General features: G+C 43.1%; 1 protein-coding gene across 5 annotated transcripts in view; it reads right to left on the bottom strand.

Moving 5' to 3' along the window:
- Positions 1–16,892, bottom strand: part of LOC121478062 (serine/threonine-protein phosphatase 4 regulatory subunit 1-like) — an 83,896-nt gene that overhangs the window by 13,558 nt on the left and 53,446 nt on the right. For all 5 annotated transcript variants that reach the window (XM_041732865.1, XM_041732867.1, XM_041732868.1 and 2 more), the window contains 6 exons: positions 8,393–8,500; positions 7,486–7,551; positions 5,018–5,176; positions 4,299–4,483; positions 2,726–3,186; positions 498–691 (listed from right to left, as the gene is read on the bottom strand). In XM_041732865.1, the coding sequence (XP_041588799.1) occupies positions 498–691; positions 2,726–3,186; positions 4,299–4,483; positions 5,018–5,176; positions 7,486–7,551; positions 8,393–8,500 (1,173 nt within the window). The remainder of the gene's footprint in view (positions 1–497; positions 692–2,725; positions 3,187–4,298; positions 4,484–5,017; positions 5,177–7,485; positions 7,552–8,392; positions 8,501–16,892) is intronic.

The raw sequence follows: 16,892 nt of genomic DNA, 5'->3' as shown, positions 1-16,892 counted from the left end.
CCGCAGAATAAACACTGCTGAGCCACTGGCTTTTTCCAAGCCCCTCCTCCAATAAATGGCATGCTGGTACCGCCACTCGAGTGACCATGTGCCAAAAGAGCATCTCCAGAGAGAACCCGGACATGATGGTCTGCCCAGAGGCCTGGGCCAGCTTTCAGTTCTAGGGGCCGCAGAACCCACCTCGTACTCTTACTAAAAGCTATAAAATAGCAGTGAAATAGGGCATGGATGTGGTTAATACCCACAAAGAACTGAAACTCGTCCTCTTTGGAGAAGAGGGAAGACACTTGCTGGCCTCCCCATTCCTGTTTTTGTGGAACAGAGTCAGGGTTATCAATCACCTGATTGATTGGTTGTCTAGTTATCCAAAACATGACCTTAAGAATAAAATTAAATTTGCCATTTATCATCTCTGCCAAGATATATTAATAAAAGAAAATGCGGCTTTGTGATTTCCGTCACATCCTCCGCGGCAGAGGGAGAGGGCAAACACTTACTGTGCTTTGTAATATCCTGGCCACGGAGAGCTCCTTCTGCGATGATGAAGCCGACAGAGCCATCTGATTGTCAGAGGCAGGGCTGGGATCTGAAACGGACACTTCATTTAGACCTTCTGTCGGCTTGTGCTCGGGCTCATTCACAGAGTCAAGCTGTGCGGCTCTCAGTGCGGCTGATAAGACCTGAACCTGAGCTGCAGGAAGAGAAGTTTCAAGAATTTTAATAACTTTATTTGGTTTATAGGGATTCACTTCAGAGGGGTCTTCACAACAAGACAGTCTGGATGTGGCCACACCACACAGCGCACACCTTCCACACATCTGTCCCTGCAGTAAGCATGCTCCGGATCCCAGAACGAGCTCTCGGGGAGATGGTGATATTTACAGCCATTAACTTTAACTATTCCAACTAAATGCCAGCCATGCACAGAGCCTCAAATCTGAACTCGAAACGCCTCAATTAGGACAATCAGAGTTCGCCTCCATCATCTCTCACAGAAAGTGTCTGGGAGGTCTCCCTACCCAATGAGGGGGTCCTATTCCCTCATCTATAAAGCAGGCTGGCTTTTTCCGCCACACACACACACACACACACACACACACACACACACATCGATCCATCTTCGTACACACAGATGAGTACAGATCTCACTCACCAAGCCCCGAGGGCTACTCATTTGTCCACGGTATGACTGCTTGAGACCCTCCTAACAGGAGATGACATATTTCACACACCTTTCTGCAAAAACAATCTGATGCCCATGTCCCCAACTTCCAAACACACACACATACACACACACACACACACACACACACAAATTCCTACATCCTGTTTTCTACGAGTTAAATTCAACAGACCCCAAGGTTCATTAAAACATTTGGTGCTCATAGCTGGCTCCCCACTGGGCCCAGGACAGGGTCCCACCTCCTCAGTGCAGCATATCAGGCCCTTCCCAATGGCTCGAGTCACATTTCGAGCCGTAGCCAGTCCGCAAATACCCAATGTGTGGTTTCTCTCTGAAACTTTTGGGGTCATGCATCCCTACGAGCTCTGATGAAAACTATGGAAGTAAGGAACACACATCCATGCAAGATTTTACAAATGATTTCAAGGACTAAAAGAGCCCTCTGAGACTCATCCCTCTCCACTTCTTTGCACGGTGGGTCCCTAGCTGTCTTTTGGGGCCCACATTAAATGCTGCTCACTCTACAAAGTCTTCTCCCAGACATTTCCTCTGGCCCCACATGTCCTGCCCTGTGCTGCCACGGTACACCATGCTGCCTCCTATCCCAGCCCCTAACACACCCTGTGCCCAGTGGCTGTTTATACAGTACCCTCCACTAGACCATGTGTTGGTCACTGCAGCCCGGGTCTCAGCCCTGAGATGAATGCTGCTTTAGAAATGTGGTCTCCAAAAGCAGACCTTTGTCTATAGCTATTAGAAGTGATATGTTACACGTGCTCATTCCTTCGGCAAACATTGACTTAATTTCCTTTATAAATTTAAAAAGAAAGAATAATTACCAGGCTAACTGGATTTTCATATTTCCTTTCCCGAAAGCTTCACAAATCTTTGCCCGGCAACAGCAGCAAGTGTTGTTTTTCCCAATCTCCCCAACCCAAGGAAGAATACAAATATAGCACTGTTTAGAGCAAGAAGAGGCGTGATAATGGATATGGATCGCGAGGCCTGGCTCCCAGATCAGACGCTCAGTGGGAGCACTAGTCATAACATGAAAAACAGCCCAAAGAAGAAGTTGTACTTTCCCTTGCTATACAAAGACAAAAACCTTAAAGTTTGGCTAAGGGCTGAGTTAATAAGCTCCAAAAGGAGCACCATCCGTAGCTGTTCATAACTAGAAAAAGCACTATAACGTGGGAAATGATGTAACAGCATCCAAGGAGCTAATAAAATTTCCACTGCTGCAGATATGCCCACAAACTATCTGCCTCTATACAAGAGCTGCCTTCAGCCTTGCACAGCTGCAAAACAAGGAGACAGAACCCTGATGGGGACCCACACAGAGCTTCCCAGTGCTCTGGCTGTGCTGGGGCTGAGAGAAACTCTTCTGGCCACATTTGCGCAACGTACATGAAGGTGAGCACATGCACGCATAAATACAAACACACACACACACACACACACACACACACAGGTCTGGGCCACACACAGCCCAGTAATACCCTGCTACTCTATTTTCTCTCTAATCACAATGGACAACATTACCTTGAACATCTGGATCATTCATCAGATGCTCCTGCAAACTATCAAGGACTTTTTGAATCTCACTCCTGGCCACACAGCTGTGGTGTACAGTCTCAGGCCTGCTGTAGCCTTTCTCCTGTGGCCCAGCCTCACTCAGGAGCAGCTCTAGGTCCTTGCTTATATCAGGGAGAGGAATTCGCCAATAAAAGAAATTATTGAATATATCCTCAGGACTCTCTGGGCAGGCAGAGGAGCCTGGTTCAGAGTTGCTGTTGACAGGGAAGTGGTTGCCATCAGGGAGCTCCAAGAAGGCACTGGTCTCCGGGGAAAGCCTGGTCAACTCGGCTCCAGCCGAGGCAGAATCTTCTAGTGAGTTTGCCATGAGGCCATCAGAGGAGCTACCAACATGCGGGAAGTCACTGGTTCCCGTTGATGGGTCTTCCGTGGGCAGATCTGGCTCTGTGTTCGACAGCTTTGTGGAACTAGGTTAAGATTGAGGGGAGCACTTTTAGCCATGTCATGGACTGGAGGTATACTGGGACAACGTGAGATCCACATCCTCCCAAGCCCAGTCCTTCTCTCTATCTGGCCATCCGACCTCCCCTGTCTCCCAAGGCCAGAAGCTCATAACCTCACAAGAGCGTAAAACGTCCAATCAGCCCCCAATGCCCCTGGGCGTATTAGGTGCACTGAAAATGCCACGCTAAAGTTGGGCCAATCCCTCCATTCCATTTGAGTGGTGGGTTAGTCCTGGATTCTGCTGACACCCCCTCAGTAGACAGATTGCATGTGCTCACTGCTCCTGAGTACCTCCACCAGGGGGCAGGCCTTGGAACACACAAGGCACCGGAGCCCGTGAGTGCTATTTGCCAACACCTCCAGAGTCCCAAAGAGGAAGGTGCTGCACACAGGCCTGACACACAGTAGGAGCTCAGTAAATCTTGATGGAGATGGAAGGAAGGAAGGATGCACCAATGGTAAAAAGGATGTGTATTCTCTGAGATGTAAATTACTACTCCCTGGTTCCGGAATGATTTTAGCATTGGAGAGATGCTTGTAAACGACCTCGAGTGGTCTGGTTAGTGTGCACCCATCAACCTCCGAGGAAAGATGAAAAAAAATCCAAGATCAATCACTAGAACTTACTAGAAATAGAATACAGCACCCACTTAAGGTGGGTCAGAATTGTCACCTTTACGTGCATTCACATCCTATGTTTATGGGCATGTAACATCCCATGGCACAACTGTACATTTGGGAGAGCTCACATCTTCCCTATGTAAATTATCCAAAGAACTTCATTAATCAAAAAGTAAGAGAAAATTTTCTTTATAGGTTATTTAATCACTACTCTCAATGAATATTTTATCTAAATTTAGGAGACACAGTAGCTTCATTATTTATAACCCAGTAGTCATGTTTCAAAATCATTATTGCAATTACTTTTTGCTTCTTTACATAATTAAAGCTCTAATATCCCATCTTGCCCAGAAGGTCACTGTTACTAAAACTCCAGACAAGATAATTGCTAAAATTTGAGGTGGACGCTTGAGGTGAAGCACAGGCCCTGGTAATTATCCTGCTTGGAGCTCACCAGGCTGAGGAAGTGTTACCACAGTTGCCTGCACTGGGTGACCCGGAGGCGAAATCAGAGTCCAAATCCTGAGCTGGCGGTCGAATGCTCAGGGTGCCATCTTCTCGAATATAGAGGCCAGCCCTGGAGGGGTTCGCAAAAGTAGAGATGAAGGGGCCCAGGGACTGGAAGGCAGCCTGGCGTACCTGCAAGCAGAGAGCACAGCACGGTGACTATGATATCCACCAGGTCTGACTCTAGGCTGGGCACCTGGCTGACCCCCAGGCCCGTCACTGTCCACCAAATTATGTGCAAGCAGATTTACTGCTTTGTAAGGCATTCTCCAAATTCCAAATAAGCTATTTTTCAACAAAAAATAAGGAAAAATTTAGTACCATCATGGAGATTTTATTCTTCTAGAATTTTAATTTCCCATCAAAGGACTCCAGACTTCATAAAGTGCCTGACCAGACCATATGAATCATGACAGGCATGTTTAAGAGCGTAAAAGAAAAGGTAACTCTCCAGTTAGTGCTTCCTCATCTCTGTGCTGTTCGGTCACTACCAATGTCAGAGCGTGTACCACCTTCTTAAAATGCACCAAAGCTCCAGATACTTTAAGTGCTTCAATCCTCACTAGGTCTAAATAAGCCAATCAGGAACCGAAAAGACAAAATACACAGTCACAAGTCCAGAGACCCAGCGCTGGTGGCCAGTGGTGCCAAGTTGCCCACACTTACCCATCGGCAGGGGTCGCTGATGAGCCTAATGAAGAGGGGTGACAGCTGGGCTCTGCGGACCTCGGGGGACGCGCTGTATGACACCGCCATGAAGCACTCCGCGCAGGCTTTTCGCATCCCCCAAATGTTATCTGAGCAGAGCTCAAAAAACTTTGGGATCTACCAAAGCAAAGAAAATCGTGCTACTCAAACTTGGTCACCCCGAGGAAGAGCAGAACCCTTTTTTAATGATGGAATTAAGGCAGAGCCATAAATTAATGACAAAGAAGTGGGAAATATATATTAGCCTAGAAGGAATCATTTGAGACAAAGAGAAATTATGGTAAGAAGAATGAATAAACATTTCCTTTACCTCTTAATTCTAGTAAATGACTTGGTTAAAAGGCAGAATGATAACTTGCTTTGTGAATTATATAGAGAAAAATTGTGAAATGACCTTGAAATTGAGTAGATATCCCAACTAGGTCACCCATCCAGGTGTTATGGTCTTTGACTAGGGTCCTTTAGTGATAGAAGGTATATTGTTAAAAACTGATAGTAACGCAAATAATTCCTGTTCACAGAAATGCAAATTGTGTCCAGTGGAATGCACCTGATTATCACCCTCGATGCAGAGCAATTTTGAATCCACTTACAAGGTCACCTCAGTATCCCTCCCTCTGCCTGACCTTACATGTGTGGTATTTTGAGCTCTCCATTAAGCCAGGTATTGTACCTTACAGTTTCCCTCATGAATAAATGACTTAAATAAAATCTTTGGCATGTTCACTTTCTATCTGTATGAAGGTCATGATCACATCCTCTTTTAAAAGTTATCGTTTAATGGGGCGCCTGGGTGGCTCAGTCAGTTAAGCATCCGACTCTAGGTTTCAGCTCAGGTCATGGTCTCAGGGTCATGAGATCGAGTCCCACATCTGGCTCTGTGCTGGGGGTAGAGCCTGCTTAAGATTCTCTCTCTCCCTCTGCCTCTCTGCCTCTGCCTCTCCTCCCTGCAACCCCCCCCCCCATTGGCTTTCACACTCTTTCTCTAAAAAATATAAATTAAAAAATAATAAATAATAAAATAAGATAAAATTTATCCTTTAAAAATGAGGCTGTTTTTAATATCCTAGCATAAAAACAATCAACCAAAATGCCCCACAAATAGGAATACATGATCATGGAAGTTTCTGCCCAAAGGAAAGTTAGTATGTTTGTCACTGCTGTTCTTCATTCAGCTACATTAAGTAGATGATAACACTTGTTGTATATTCAGAACGACAGTCCACTAAAAATTATTTTGGGATCAGAACTATGTTGATGTGGCTTGCACCTGAAATAAAATAAAATGACCTTCTGAACTTAAATTTAAAAATCAACTTAAAGAGTATACTTTTTTGAGGTTAAATTCTAACCATACAGGTTAGATATCTTGTCCAATAAAAATCCTGTCCAATAAAAGTCAAATAAAAATACAGGTTAGATATCCTGTCAAATAAAAGTGGCAAGCACTTATTTAGCATAGTTCTGCGTAGGCACCAGGGAAACAGAGATGAACATGATAGGGTGAAGATCCCACATCAGCAAAACTATAATGAGGTGTGATAAGAGATACGCACGTACTCTGAGCAAAATGTTATGGGGATGCTGAAAAGGGAGAAATTAATTCTCTCTGGCACAGTGGGTAGGTGAGTCTAGACAAGGAGAGGACTTGACAGAAGCATATGCACATTCAAGCTGGGTTTGAAGTGTGAGTTGGGTCCCACCAGGTGGGGAAGACACTAGAAAGAGAGGGGCAGTAATGAGCAGAGGTGTGGAAGGGGGAAGAGCAGGAAGCCTCAAGGGAGCTGAAGAGCCACCTGCTGGCTAGTGAAGTGGTTCTCTGCCCTGCTGTGCATCAGAATCACAAGGGGGTTTATCAGCAATGCAGACCCCTGGGCCTTACCTGCCTCCCCGCCTCCCTGGCCACCCCATCAGTCAGATGCATGGCCAAAGATGAGACCTGCGCAGGCTGGGACAGTGTTCAGAGCTGAGGAAGGTGGCTGGAGGTGAGGCAGGAAAAGCACTCACAAGGGGACCCAAAAGGCCAAGAAGGGTCTGGATTTTAACCTGTAACCTAGAAAAAGCCCACTGTTCTTAAAGCCCAGGAGTGAGATGTAGAAAGGTGTTTTAGAAAGAGCAGGGGGAAAAGGGACAGAGAGAGTAGCCTGGACAGTGGGCAGAGACCAGGGAGCGTGACCAGGGAGGAGGTGACAGCAAAAGCCCACAGGAAAATCGGCTGGGTCAGTAACTTCTACACTATTCCACGACCAGCTGCCTAACGCTTATGAAAAACATTCGCTTTGGAAGGCTAGAAATTTGGAATTGATGAATGCAAAATTGAGCTGTCATTCCAAAGTAACAGATTCATAAATACAAAACTTCACAACTGATTTTAAAAGCACCTTAAGAAATGCACTAGCAATTACAATTGGCAAAACTTCACATACCAAAAATTTCTCAGTGGCTTCTTGTCCAACGGCATGACAAATATCACCAAAATTTGTAGCACACACCTTAAAAAGGCAAAAGGCAGACCCGTTATTCTCTGCTTCCTCTTTGTCTTACCAAATTGTGGCAGCTAACAAGCAGAATTCTCGGGGGCCGCAACTCCTCTAGTCAGGCACCTAACAAGCACTTACCGAGCCCGCCGCCCACATGGCACAGCCCGGAGCCCCAGGTGCATTGGAAACAGATTTACAACAGAGTGCCAAATCCTGGCACTTTCTGGCTCCTAATTGATCTCAATACATAATGCATTTGGTTAGCAATAAAGCGAGAGAGATCCTTCATATTCTCTGCATGGCAAATAAGACCTATCTTCTTCTTGATGCATCACGAGGACAGACCAGAGGGAAGATGGCCCATTTCACAGCAAGGAGGAGGAAGAGGCTGCTCTTTTTGGGGAGGTGTGGCAATGGCCTTCAAAAGGAAGAATCTGGTAACCAAGTGAACAAGCAACTAAGGCAGCAGGGGAGGGCAGGGGCTGCAGTTGGGTGGGACAGCAGGGGAAGATGCTTCGGGAGCAAAGTGGGCTAGGTAATGTGAGAGTGTGTGAGTCGGGCATTGGCATCTAACTGTAGGCCAGCATGGTTCCGTGGCTGGTCCTCCTGTGTCTAAGAGCAACAGGCTTACTCTCACAGGATCTCATCTCTAGGTCCCTACGTGTGCCCTAATTTCAGTAAAAATGGGCAACCCACTCACACATTTTCCTCACACAGGTCATAGGGGCCACATTTCTAATCCAGGCTGCGTCTACTGAAGACGTCAAGAAACTTTAAAGGAATTGATTTTGAATTTTCTAACTTTGAGTTAGAAACTCAAAGAGTTTCGAGTTTTGAAACTATATGTCCCAACCTTCCGAACTTGAAAGAGCTTCCCATCACCACACAACTCGCAGAATCGAGGGAGCAGCAGCCGTTCAACTGTGCTCTTGCTCAGCACTGAAGCCAGTTTGCAGATTATCTATAAATAAGAGAAAAACTAAAGTCACTTGAAATACGAAAGCACATGTACTGTACATATCACTAACTGAATTCCAAAAGCTGATATTCAAAATATTACCAAAATACCCTAAAGTTAACACGGAGAACCTCCTTTTGAGTTTTGTCAACGGATGTAATCAATGGCAGGCCAGATATTTATCATGGTTTCCTCAGGTAAGAGTCTGTCTGAAGCTCAAGAGTTACCATTTGCCAGGTACCCAGCATATGTCTCAAACATCAATGAACAATTTGTGGGTGCTAACTCATTTCACTTTCTCCAAACCCTACGTCCTGGGTATTATTTATTCTCATTTTCGCAGGTAAGGACACTAACACTCATAGAGGTTAAGTGATGAGACCAAAACCCAGCAGTGGTGAGGCAGGACACACAGTGACAGCTGGTCAGAGAGTAAAATGACTGGTAGGGAATCCAGCAATCATACTGTTGGGTATTAACCTCCAAAATACAAAACACTATTTCAAATGGATACATGTACCCCTATGTTTATTGCAGCATTATTTAAAAAAGCCAAAGTATGGAAGCAGCCCAAGTGTCCACTGATAGATGACAGGATACAGAAGATGTGGTATATATACAATAGAATATTATTCATGCATAAAAAAGAATGAAATCTTGCCATTTGCAACAACATGGATGTAGCTAGAGGGTGTAATGTTAAGCAAAATAAGTCAGTCAGAGAAAGACAAATACCACATGATTTCACTCATATGAGGAATTTAAGAAACAAAACAAATGAGCAAAGGGAAATAAAAGGGGGGTGCAAATCAAGAAACAGATTCTTAACTACAGAGAACACACTGATCGTTATCATAAAGGAGGTGGGTGGCGCATGGGGGGAATAAGTGATGAGGATGAAGGAGGATACTTGTCGTGATGAGCACTGGGTATTATACGGAAGTGCTGAATTGCTGGGTTGTATACCTGAAACTAACATTATACTGTATGTTAGCTATACTGCAATTAGAATAAAATAAAGAGAAAATGACTGACTGGTAGGCACTGGAGAGTGATCAAATTCTGGTGGAAACTAAAGGAGAAAAGATGACTGAGAGAAAGATCCAGGCTGGGCGAAATGTGTTTTGCTGCTGCCCCTCTGCCCAAGTACACCTCCCACTCTGCATGGCTATGCAGTGTAGGTGGGCCTCACATAAAAGTTACAGCTTTAATGGCTTGAAAAGTCAGAGAACAGAGAGTGAGGTTGCCAGAGCAGCTGACAAGTGAGGGTAGAAATCCTGGAAAGAAAGGAAGGAGGGAGTTAAAACAGGGAGAGTCCCCAAATCTATGATTAAATACTACCCTAATCCTTGACTGAACTCGGAACCATGAATGCACAGAGGAGATGGTGAAGTTCAGAGGAAAAAGCAATTCTTGAAGGCAAAAGGAACTGAGTGGTTTCAGTTGCTGAATACTACAGAGGAAAAAGAATCTGAGCTGTTTGCTAGAACAAAGTCAACACTCTTCAGAAGAAAATAGCAGAATCTAGAGTTTCTACAATGTTTCATCAGGAAGCTTCAAGAGACAATAAAAAATTCATAGACTTTACACTTAACATGAACACTGAGTAATATATAGAATTGTTGAATCACTACATCATAAACCTTACACTAATATAACTGTATGTTAATTAACTGGAATTAACATTTAAAACTAAATATTGAAAAAAATTAAAACAAAAACATTCACAGACATGAGAGGAAATAGGAAAATGTGACCATAGTCAAGAAAAATATAAGTCAGTAAAAACAAACTCACAGAAGATCCAGATGTTGGCATTAGCAGACTTTATTTCTTTGAAGATTTTATTTATTCATTCATGAGAGACACACACAGAGAGAGAGGGAGAGAGAGAGAGAGAAAGAGGCAGAGACACAGAGAGGGAGAAGCAGGCTCCATGCAGGGAGCCCGACGTGGGACTTGATCCCAGGTCTCCAGGATCACACCCTGGGCTGAAGGTGGCGCTAAACCGCTGAGCCACCCAGGCTGCCTGGCATTAACAGACTTTAAAAAAGCTTTAAAGGAGCTGCTAAAAATATGCTCAAAAACTAAAAGGAAATAAGAGTCATAATGAATGAACAGATAGGAAATCTCATTAAAAAAATGGAAACTATAAAAAAAGAACCAAGCCTACACAGTAGCTTGGTCCAACATACCCTCTGGCACATAACAATCCCAGAATCTTGAAAAAAAATAAAAAACAACCATTTGAGAATACTAGAGAGCAACCAAAAGGCAAAAGCTAGAAGGGAGGTTATCCTTTAAAGATGAACTGCAATGGGAAAGATTTGGAAGATAGGTCCAAAATCTGTGTATTCAATTTGCTGAGCTCTCTGCTGACTCCTAGATTGTACACGCATGTGAAAGATCTCCAATGACCAAGCAAAGGAGCAATGGCCAAAAACAAAATAAACTGAGCAGAGATTTCAGGAGACGCTCACCACCAAGAAGACAGTAGGGAGGTAGAGTAGACAAATGCCTGCTACATCAAAAATCACTTTAGAGCACTTTATAAAATGAAATAGACATCTATTACCCCTCCCCCCCAAAAAAACCCACTTTAGAGAAATAAAGTGTATCCAGAGTCTCCGTAGTGTTTCACTTATGTCTGGTGTTCAATTAAAAATAACTACCTGGGAAGCCCAGGTGGCTCAGTGGTTTAGTACCTGCCTTTGGCCCAGGGCGTGATCCTGGAGTCCTGGGATCGAGTCCCACATCAGGTTCCCTGAATGGAGCCTGCTCCTCCCTCTGCCTATGTCTCTGCCCCTCTCTTTTTCTCTCTGTCTCTCAAGAATAAATAAAAATAAAATTTAAAAAATAAATAAATAAAAATAACTACCTATGTGTTGACAGGAAAAGGTGACCCATAATAAAGAAAAAAAGCAACTGACAAATCAACACCAAGATGATCCAAATGTCACAACTGTCAGACAAGGACTTTTAAAAAAGCTACTACAAATATATGAATATGAATATATAAATACATTCAAAGATTAAAAGGAAAATGTAAACATAAAGAACATATAAAAAACCTATATCACAGTGATACAGAAAGTATAAAAAAGGCCAGAGTGGAAATTCTAGAGCTGAAAGATACAGTAACTGAAATTAAAAACCTAATGGGTAGACCTACCAGCAGATCAGAGATAACAAAAGTCACTGAACTTAAAGACAGATCAATAAAAATGATCAAATCTGAACATCAGAGAAAAAAAATGACTAAAACAACAAGCAGAACCTGAAAGACCTGTGGGGTGATAGGAAGCACCCCAACTTTGTGTAATCTGAGTCCCAGACTGAAAGGAAAAAGAGAAGAGTGCAGAAAAATAAGTACTCAGAGGAACACTAGCCCAAAGCTTCCTGAATCAAGTGAAGAGCATCAACACACAAATCCAAGGAGTTCACTAAACACAAAGCAGAATAAGCATTCACTCTGCAAAGATGAAGAGAAAAATCTCAAGAACAGTCAGAGAAAAGAAGGATGCTATAAATACAATATGGTATAAATGACAGCTGACTTCTCCAGAAAATGACAGGATGAGATTTTAAAGTGATGTCACAAAAAACAAAAACAAATCAATCAACTCACAAGTCTACTTCCAGTAAAACTATCAGCCAAAAGTGAAGGCAAAATAAAGGCATTTTTGGATAAAAATTGAGAAATTTCATCCTCAGCCAATCAAGCCTAAAAAAGTACCAAAGTACTTTAGGCTGAAGATATGATACCAGGCAGAAACTCAGATCTAGGAAAGAAAGGAAGAGTACCAAAAATGGTAAAAATGGGATTATAGAGATGCCTGGGTGGCTCAGTGGTTGAGCATCTGCCTTCGGCTCAGGACATGATCCTGGGGTCCCGCATCAGGCTCATCACAGGAAGCCTGCTTCTCCCTCTGACTATGTCTCTCTGCCTCTCTCTCTGTCTCATGAATAAATAAATAAAATCTTTTTTAAAAATGAGAGTATAAAAGGCTATTTTTTCTTTTCTTAGTTTCTTCAAAAGATATAATTATTTAAATCAAAATTTATAATGTCGTACTATCAGGTTCATAATGAACATATATGTCATAATGTATATGAAAACAATAGCACAGAGGAGGGAGAGGGAATGAGTGGAGTGACACTCATTGCAGGGTGCTACCATTTTTGAAAACCCTCAGAGAGGAATTAAAATATAGTACTACAAAAATACTCAACTAGTCCAAAAGAAGGCAGGAAAGAATTACTAGAGAAACAAAAATAGATGAGACAAGCGGAAAAAAACCCCACAATGGTAGAATTAAGTCCAAATATAAACAATAGTTATATTAAACAGACTAAGCAATTAAGAAACAGAAACTGTTAGACTGGATATAAAAAGCTAGGCCCACCTCCTTGCTAAGGAAAGCATGAACATTTTAAACATAAATATATTTGCAGATTACTATCAGAGGTAACATCGTTCCTTAATAAAAGTGTCAATATAGCACAAAGATATAAAAGTTTTACATGCTTAAAAGGGAAAAGATGGACTTAAAAAGCTTTTCTTCCTTAATAGAAGCAAACTGAACTGAAGTAAATAGAAGGAAGGAAATAATGAACAGTAGAAATCAATGAAAAATAAAATAAGGAATAATGAAATCAACAAATGCAAAAATAGGTTATTTGAAAATATCAGTAAAATTGATAAAGCCCTAACAAGACTGATGAAGGAAGAAAAAAAAAGGGTGGGGGTAGAAAACATAAATTACCAACACTGTAAATGAAAGGGGAAAATACTACAGATCTTACAGGCATGAAAGGGATAAGGAAATTTTTTTTTTAAGATTTCATGTATTTATTTGAGAGACAGAGTGTATGAGTGGGGGTGAGGGGAACAGAGGAAGAGGGAGAAGCAGGCTCCCCACTGAGCAGGGATCCCCATGTGGGACTCGATCCCAGGACCTTGGGATCATGACCTGAGCCAAAGGCAAATGCTTAACCAATTGAGCCACCCAGGTGCCCCAAAAGGGATAAGGAAATATTATAAGCAACTTTAATCCAATAAATTTAACAACTTAGATGAAAGTAATAAATTCCCCAAAATGCACAAGTTACCCAATAACACAGATGAAATAACAAATCTGAATAGCCCCATATCTGAATTGGATCTGCTATCAAAAACCATCTCACAAAGAAAACCCTAGGACCAGAGGTTTTACTGGTGAATTCTAACAAACACTTAAGGGGAAAAACAACACCAATTTCTTTCAGAAAATAGAAAAGTAAGGAATGCTTCCCAATTCATTTACTGAGGCCCAAATAACCCAGATTTTAAAACCTGACAAAAACATAATAGGAAAAGAAGATTGCCTACAATAGTCCTCTTGAATACAGATGTGAAAATCCTCAACAAAATGTAAGCAAATAATGGAGAAGGAAGCACTCTTCATGGTAAAAGATCAACTCGAACCATCAATGGACGCTATACTAGTAGGTAGAAGTCTGAGGAAAAGCACACTCAAAAGTTCCAAAGTATTTCCCCTACTTACGTCCAGAGGGGAAAGTAGTACATAAAAACTGGGTAGAGGGATGCCTGGGTGGCTCAGCAGTTGAGCATCTGCCTTTGGCCCAGGGCATGATCCTGAAGACCCTGGATCAAGTCCCACATCGGGCTCCCGGCATGGAGCCTGCTTCTCCCTCTGCCTGTGTCTCTGCACCTCTCATGAATAAATAAATAAAATCTTTAAAAAAAAAAAAAAAACTGGGTAGACACCACCTCTATCTCCTAAGTCACCAGAGTTAACAATGGCCAAAGTCAGAATGGTCTTGGGCCTCCCACTGTGACACATGTTTCTTCACTTTTCTTGCCAAAGACACAGAGCCTGAATCTAATCATGAGGAAACATCAGAAAAAGCCAAACCAGGAGACATTCTACCCAAAAACTGGCCTGTGTTCTTCCAACATGCTAAGGTTATGAAATTCAAAGGCTCGGGATCTGTTCTACATACAAAGAGACCAAAAAGTTGTGACAATTCCATGCATTGTGTGATCCTAGAATGGATTCTCGACAAATGACAACATCTGCACATGAACTGTGGATGAGATATTACCATTGTATCAGAGTTAGATTTTCTGATTTTCATCAACGCACTCTGGTTGTTTAAGGGGGTATTTCCTTGTTTTTAGGGACTAAAAGGGCATAATGTCTCCAATTTCATCTCAAATGGCCCAGAGAAATACATACACATACAAGTATATGTATCTGTGTGTATGTGTGCGCACACACAGGTGTAAGGAGAAATGACAACAAGCTACAAGAGAACCTGGATAGAGGGTATACAAGAGTTCAAGAGCTCACTCCTGAAAATTATCTGTAAGTTTAAAATGAAAACAAAATGAAGTCACCCCCCAAAATCTTTAAAAAACTCTCCCACTCCTCACCCCATCCTCCGCCAAAAAAGAACAAAAGATGGAAGGAGGAAGGAGGGAAGGACTTCCTGTCTCTGAGGTCTGCTCTTCCCACTGCACACACTGCCTCAGCAGAAAAAGATCCTGGGTTAGCAGCTCACCCACTGCTCTGCTGGGAATCTGCACACAGCAGAGAAGAAGGGAGGAAAAGCACACTGACTGGCGGGAAGGAGGGGACCGGGGAGGGGACATTATCCCCACAACACGAAAAGGTTTGAGTCTTCTGAGCATCTCTCTGACCTGACTTGAGGCAGGAGTTGTAGAGAGTGGTGGCCACAATAAATGAGCACGCAGAGCTCCCGTATCCAGGGTAACAGGCAAGTGAAGAGTGCCCAGTCTCTCGGTCTACCCCTCTCCATCAGCCACACCCACATGACCTTATTACTACCCGTATAAAACAAATCCAGAATCATTAAAAGCCAGCCAGCACACCAAGTGACAAGAAATTATATTCCTGTGGCCCTGGGAACTACTTGCATGGAATGACGATCTTCACTTAGTTGCTTGGAGCCAACTATTCTTTATAATACATAACCACAACATTCTTTTTAAATAAATGCACAAATAAAAATGAGCTTAAAAATAGGAATGACGACAAAAAAATGAGGAAGCCTTAATGTGAAAACGTGTTGAGAGAGAAAAATAGGCTTCTGACAATTAGTTATAATCTCAGAATGCTAATGGCCTTCCTGCAAGCAAGAGGAATTATAATTGGTCTCTGGTGGCCTGTTTATGCTGTCTAGATATAATTACAGGAGGCAGCGTTTCCAGTTTTTACCGATTCATTCATTCAACAAACTAACATTTATTTAGTACTGACTCTGGGCCTGGCACTGTGCTGGGTGCCAATGGCGGAAAGACACCTGTGTTTAGAAGCTCACACTTCTGAAGGAGAAATAAACCAGGCAGGTTCACAATTCAATTGCTAAATGACATAAGACAGATATGAAGCCAGCCTTCTGACTGCATGAAGGAGGGAGTCACGGACACTGTCTGCCATATAGAGAAAGATTTCACAAACCAAAATGCTCATGTCTGTGAGAAAGTAGGATGTAAGAAACAGCCTGTAATTTACACTGCATAACTCAATTTAAAAATGCCCAGGCCATGTCTAGTTGGCTACCTCTGATTTCCCTAATCAAGTATGCACTAGGGTTGCCGGCACCAGAATCAACTGATTGTAACCCCTAACGAGAATGAAAAGGAGAGAGCACAAACGCACATTTTGCCCATGGAGGCATGCAGGTTCCTCTGGGCAACAAGCAATTCTTCTGGAACCACACTGCATTGGGGGGGGTACACGTCTACAGACGGTCGACTACAGCAACACTCACACCACGTGGCTGGAAAGAGAGCCCAAAACACGAGGGCGTTGGAGCAGTATGACTGGCTTCTCTCCTCACCCATCACCTCCTTGCAGGCACATGTGGATGCCCACACTGTTTGAAGGGGGGGGGGGGAGGGAGCACTCACAGACCAGTTGAGAACCTTGCCCTCCTTGGGGAACTCCCCAAATCACACCTGTGGGTTGCTTCTTCTTGAGGAACAAAAGCCCCTCTCTACCCAATGGCCATTTCCTAGCTAACAAGAACAGAGTTCTCTGTGCTCCTTGACACTGGGTGCCCAAGGAGTGAGAGATCCTTCTAGAACCCTTCCCCTGGCCTCAGGGCTCCAGGAAAGGAATATAGAACAGCTTCCAAATCTTAACCAAAGCATGCAGGGGCCTCACAAGGCACCCCCAATCCTGCTTCCAACAGGGCTCTGTGGAGAGAGAAATGGAGCTCCTCCAGAAATACCCTGACACGTAGGTGTAGCTCAGCCTGAGAAGGGTTCAAGACTAATTGTTCTCTACAGCCACATTTGAAAGCTTACACATTCAAGTAATGATATCAGCCACTCACTTAGAATGAAAAATAGAATTTATGTGAA

The sequence above is a fragment of the Vulpes lagopus genome, chromosome 18 (genome assembly GCF_018345385.1).
Source record: "Vulpes lagopus strain Blue_001 chromosome 18, ASM1834538v1, whole genome shotgun sequence".
Taxonomy (NCBI): Eukaryota; Metazoa; Chordata; class Mammalia; order Carnivora; family Canidae; genus Vulpes; species Vulpes lagopus.
Note: the sequence above shows the minus strand (reverse complement) of the source record. Positions and strands in the feature narration are given on the sequence as shown.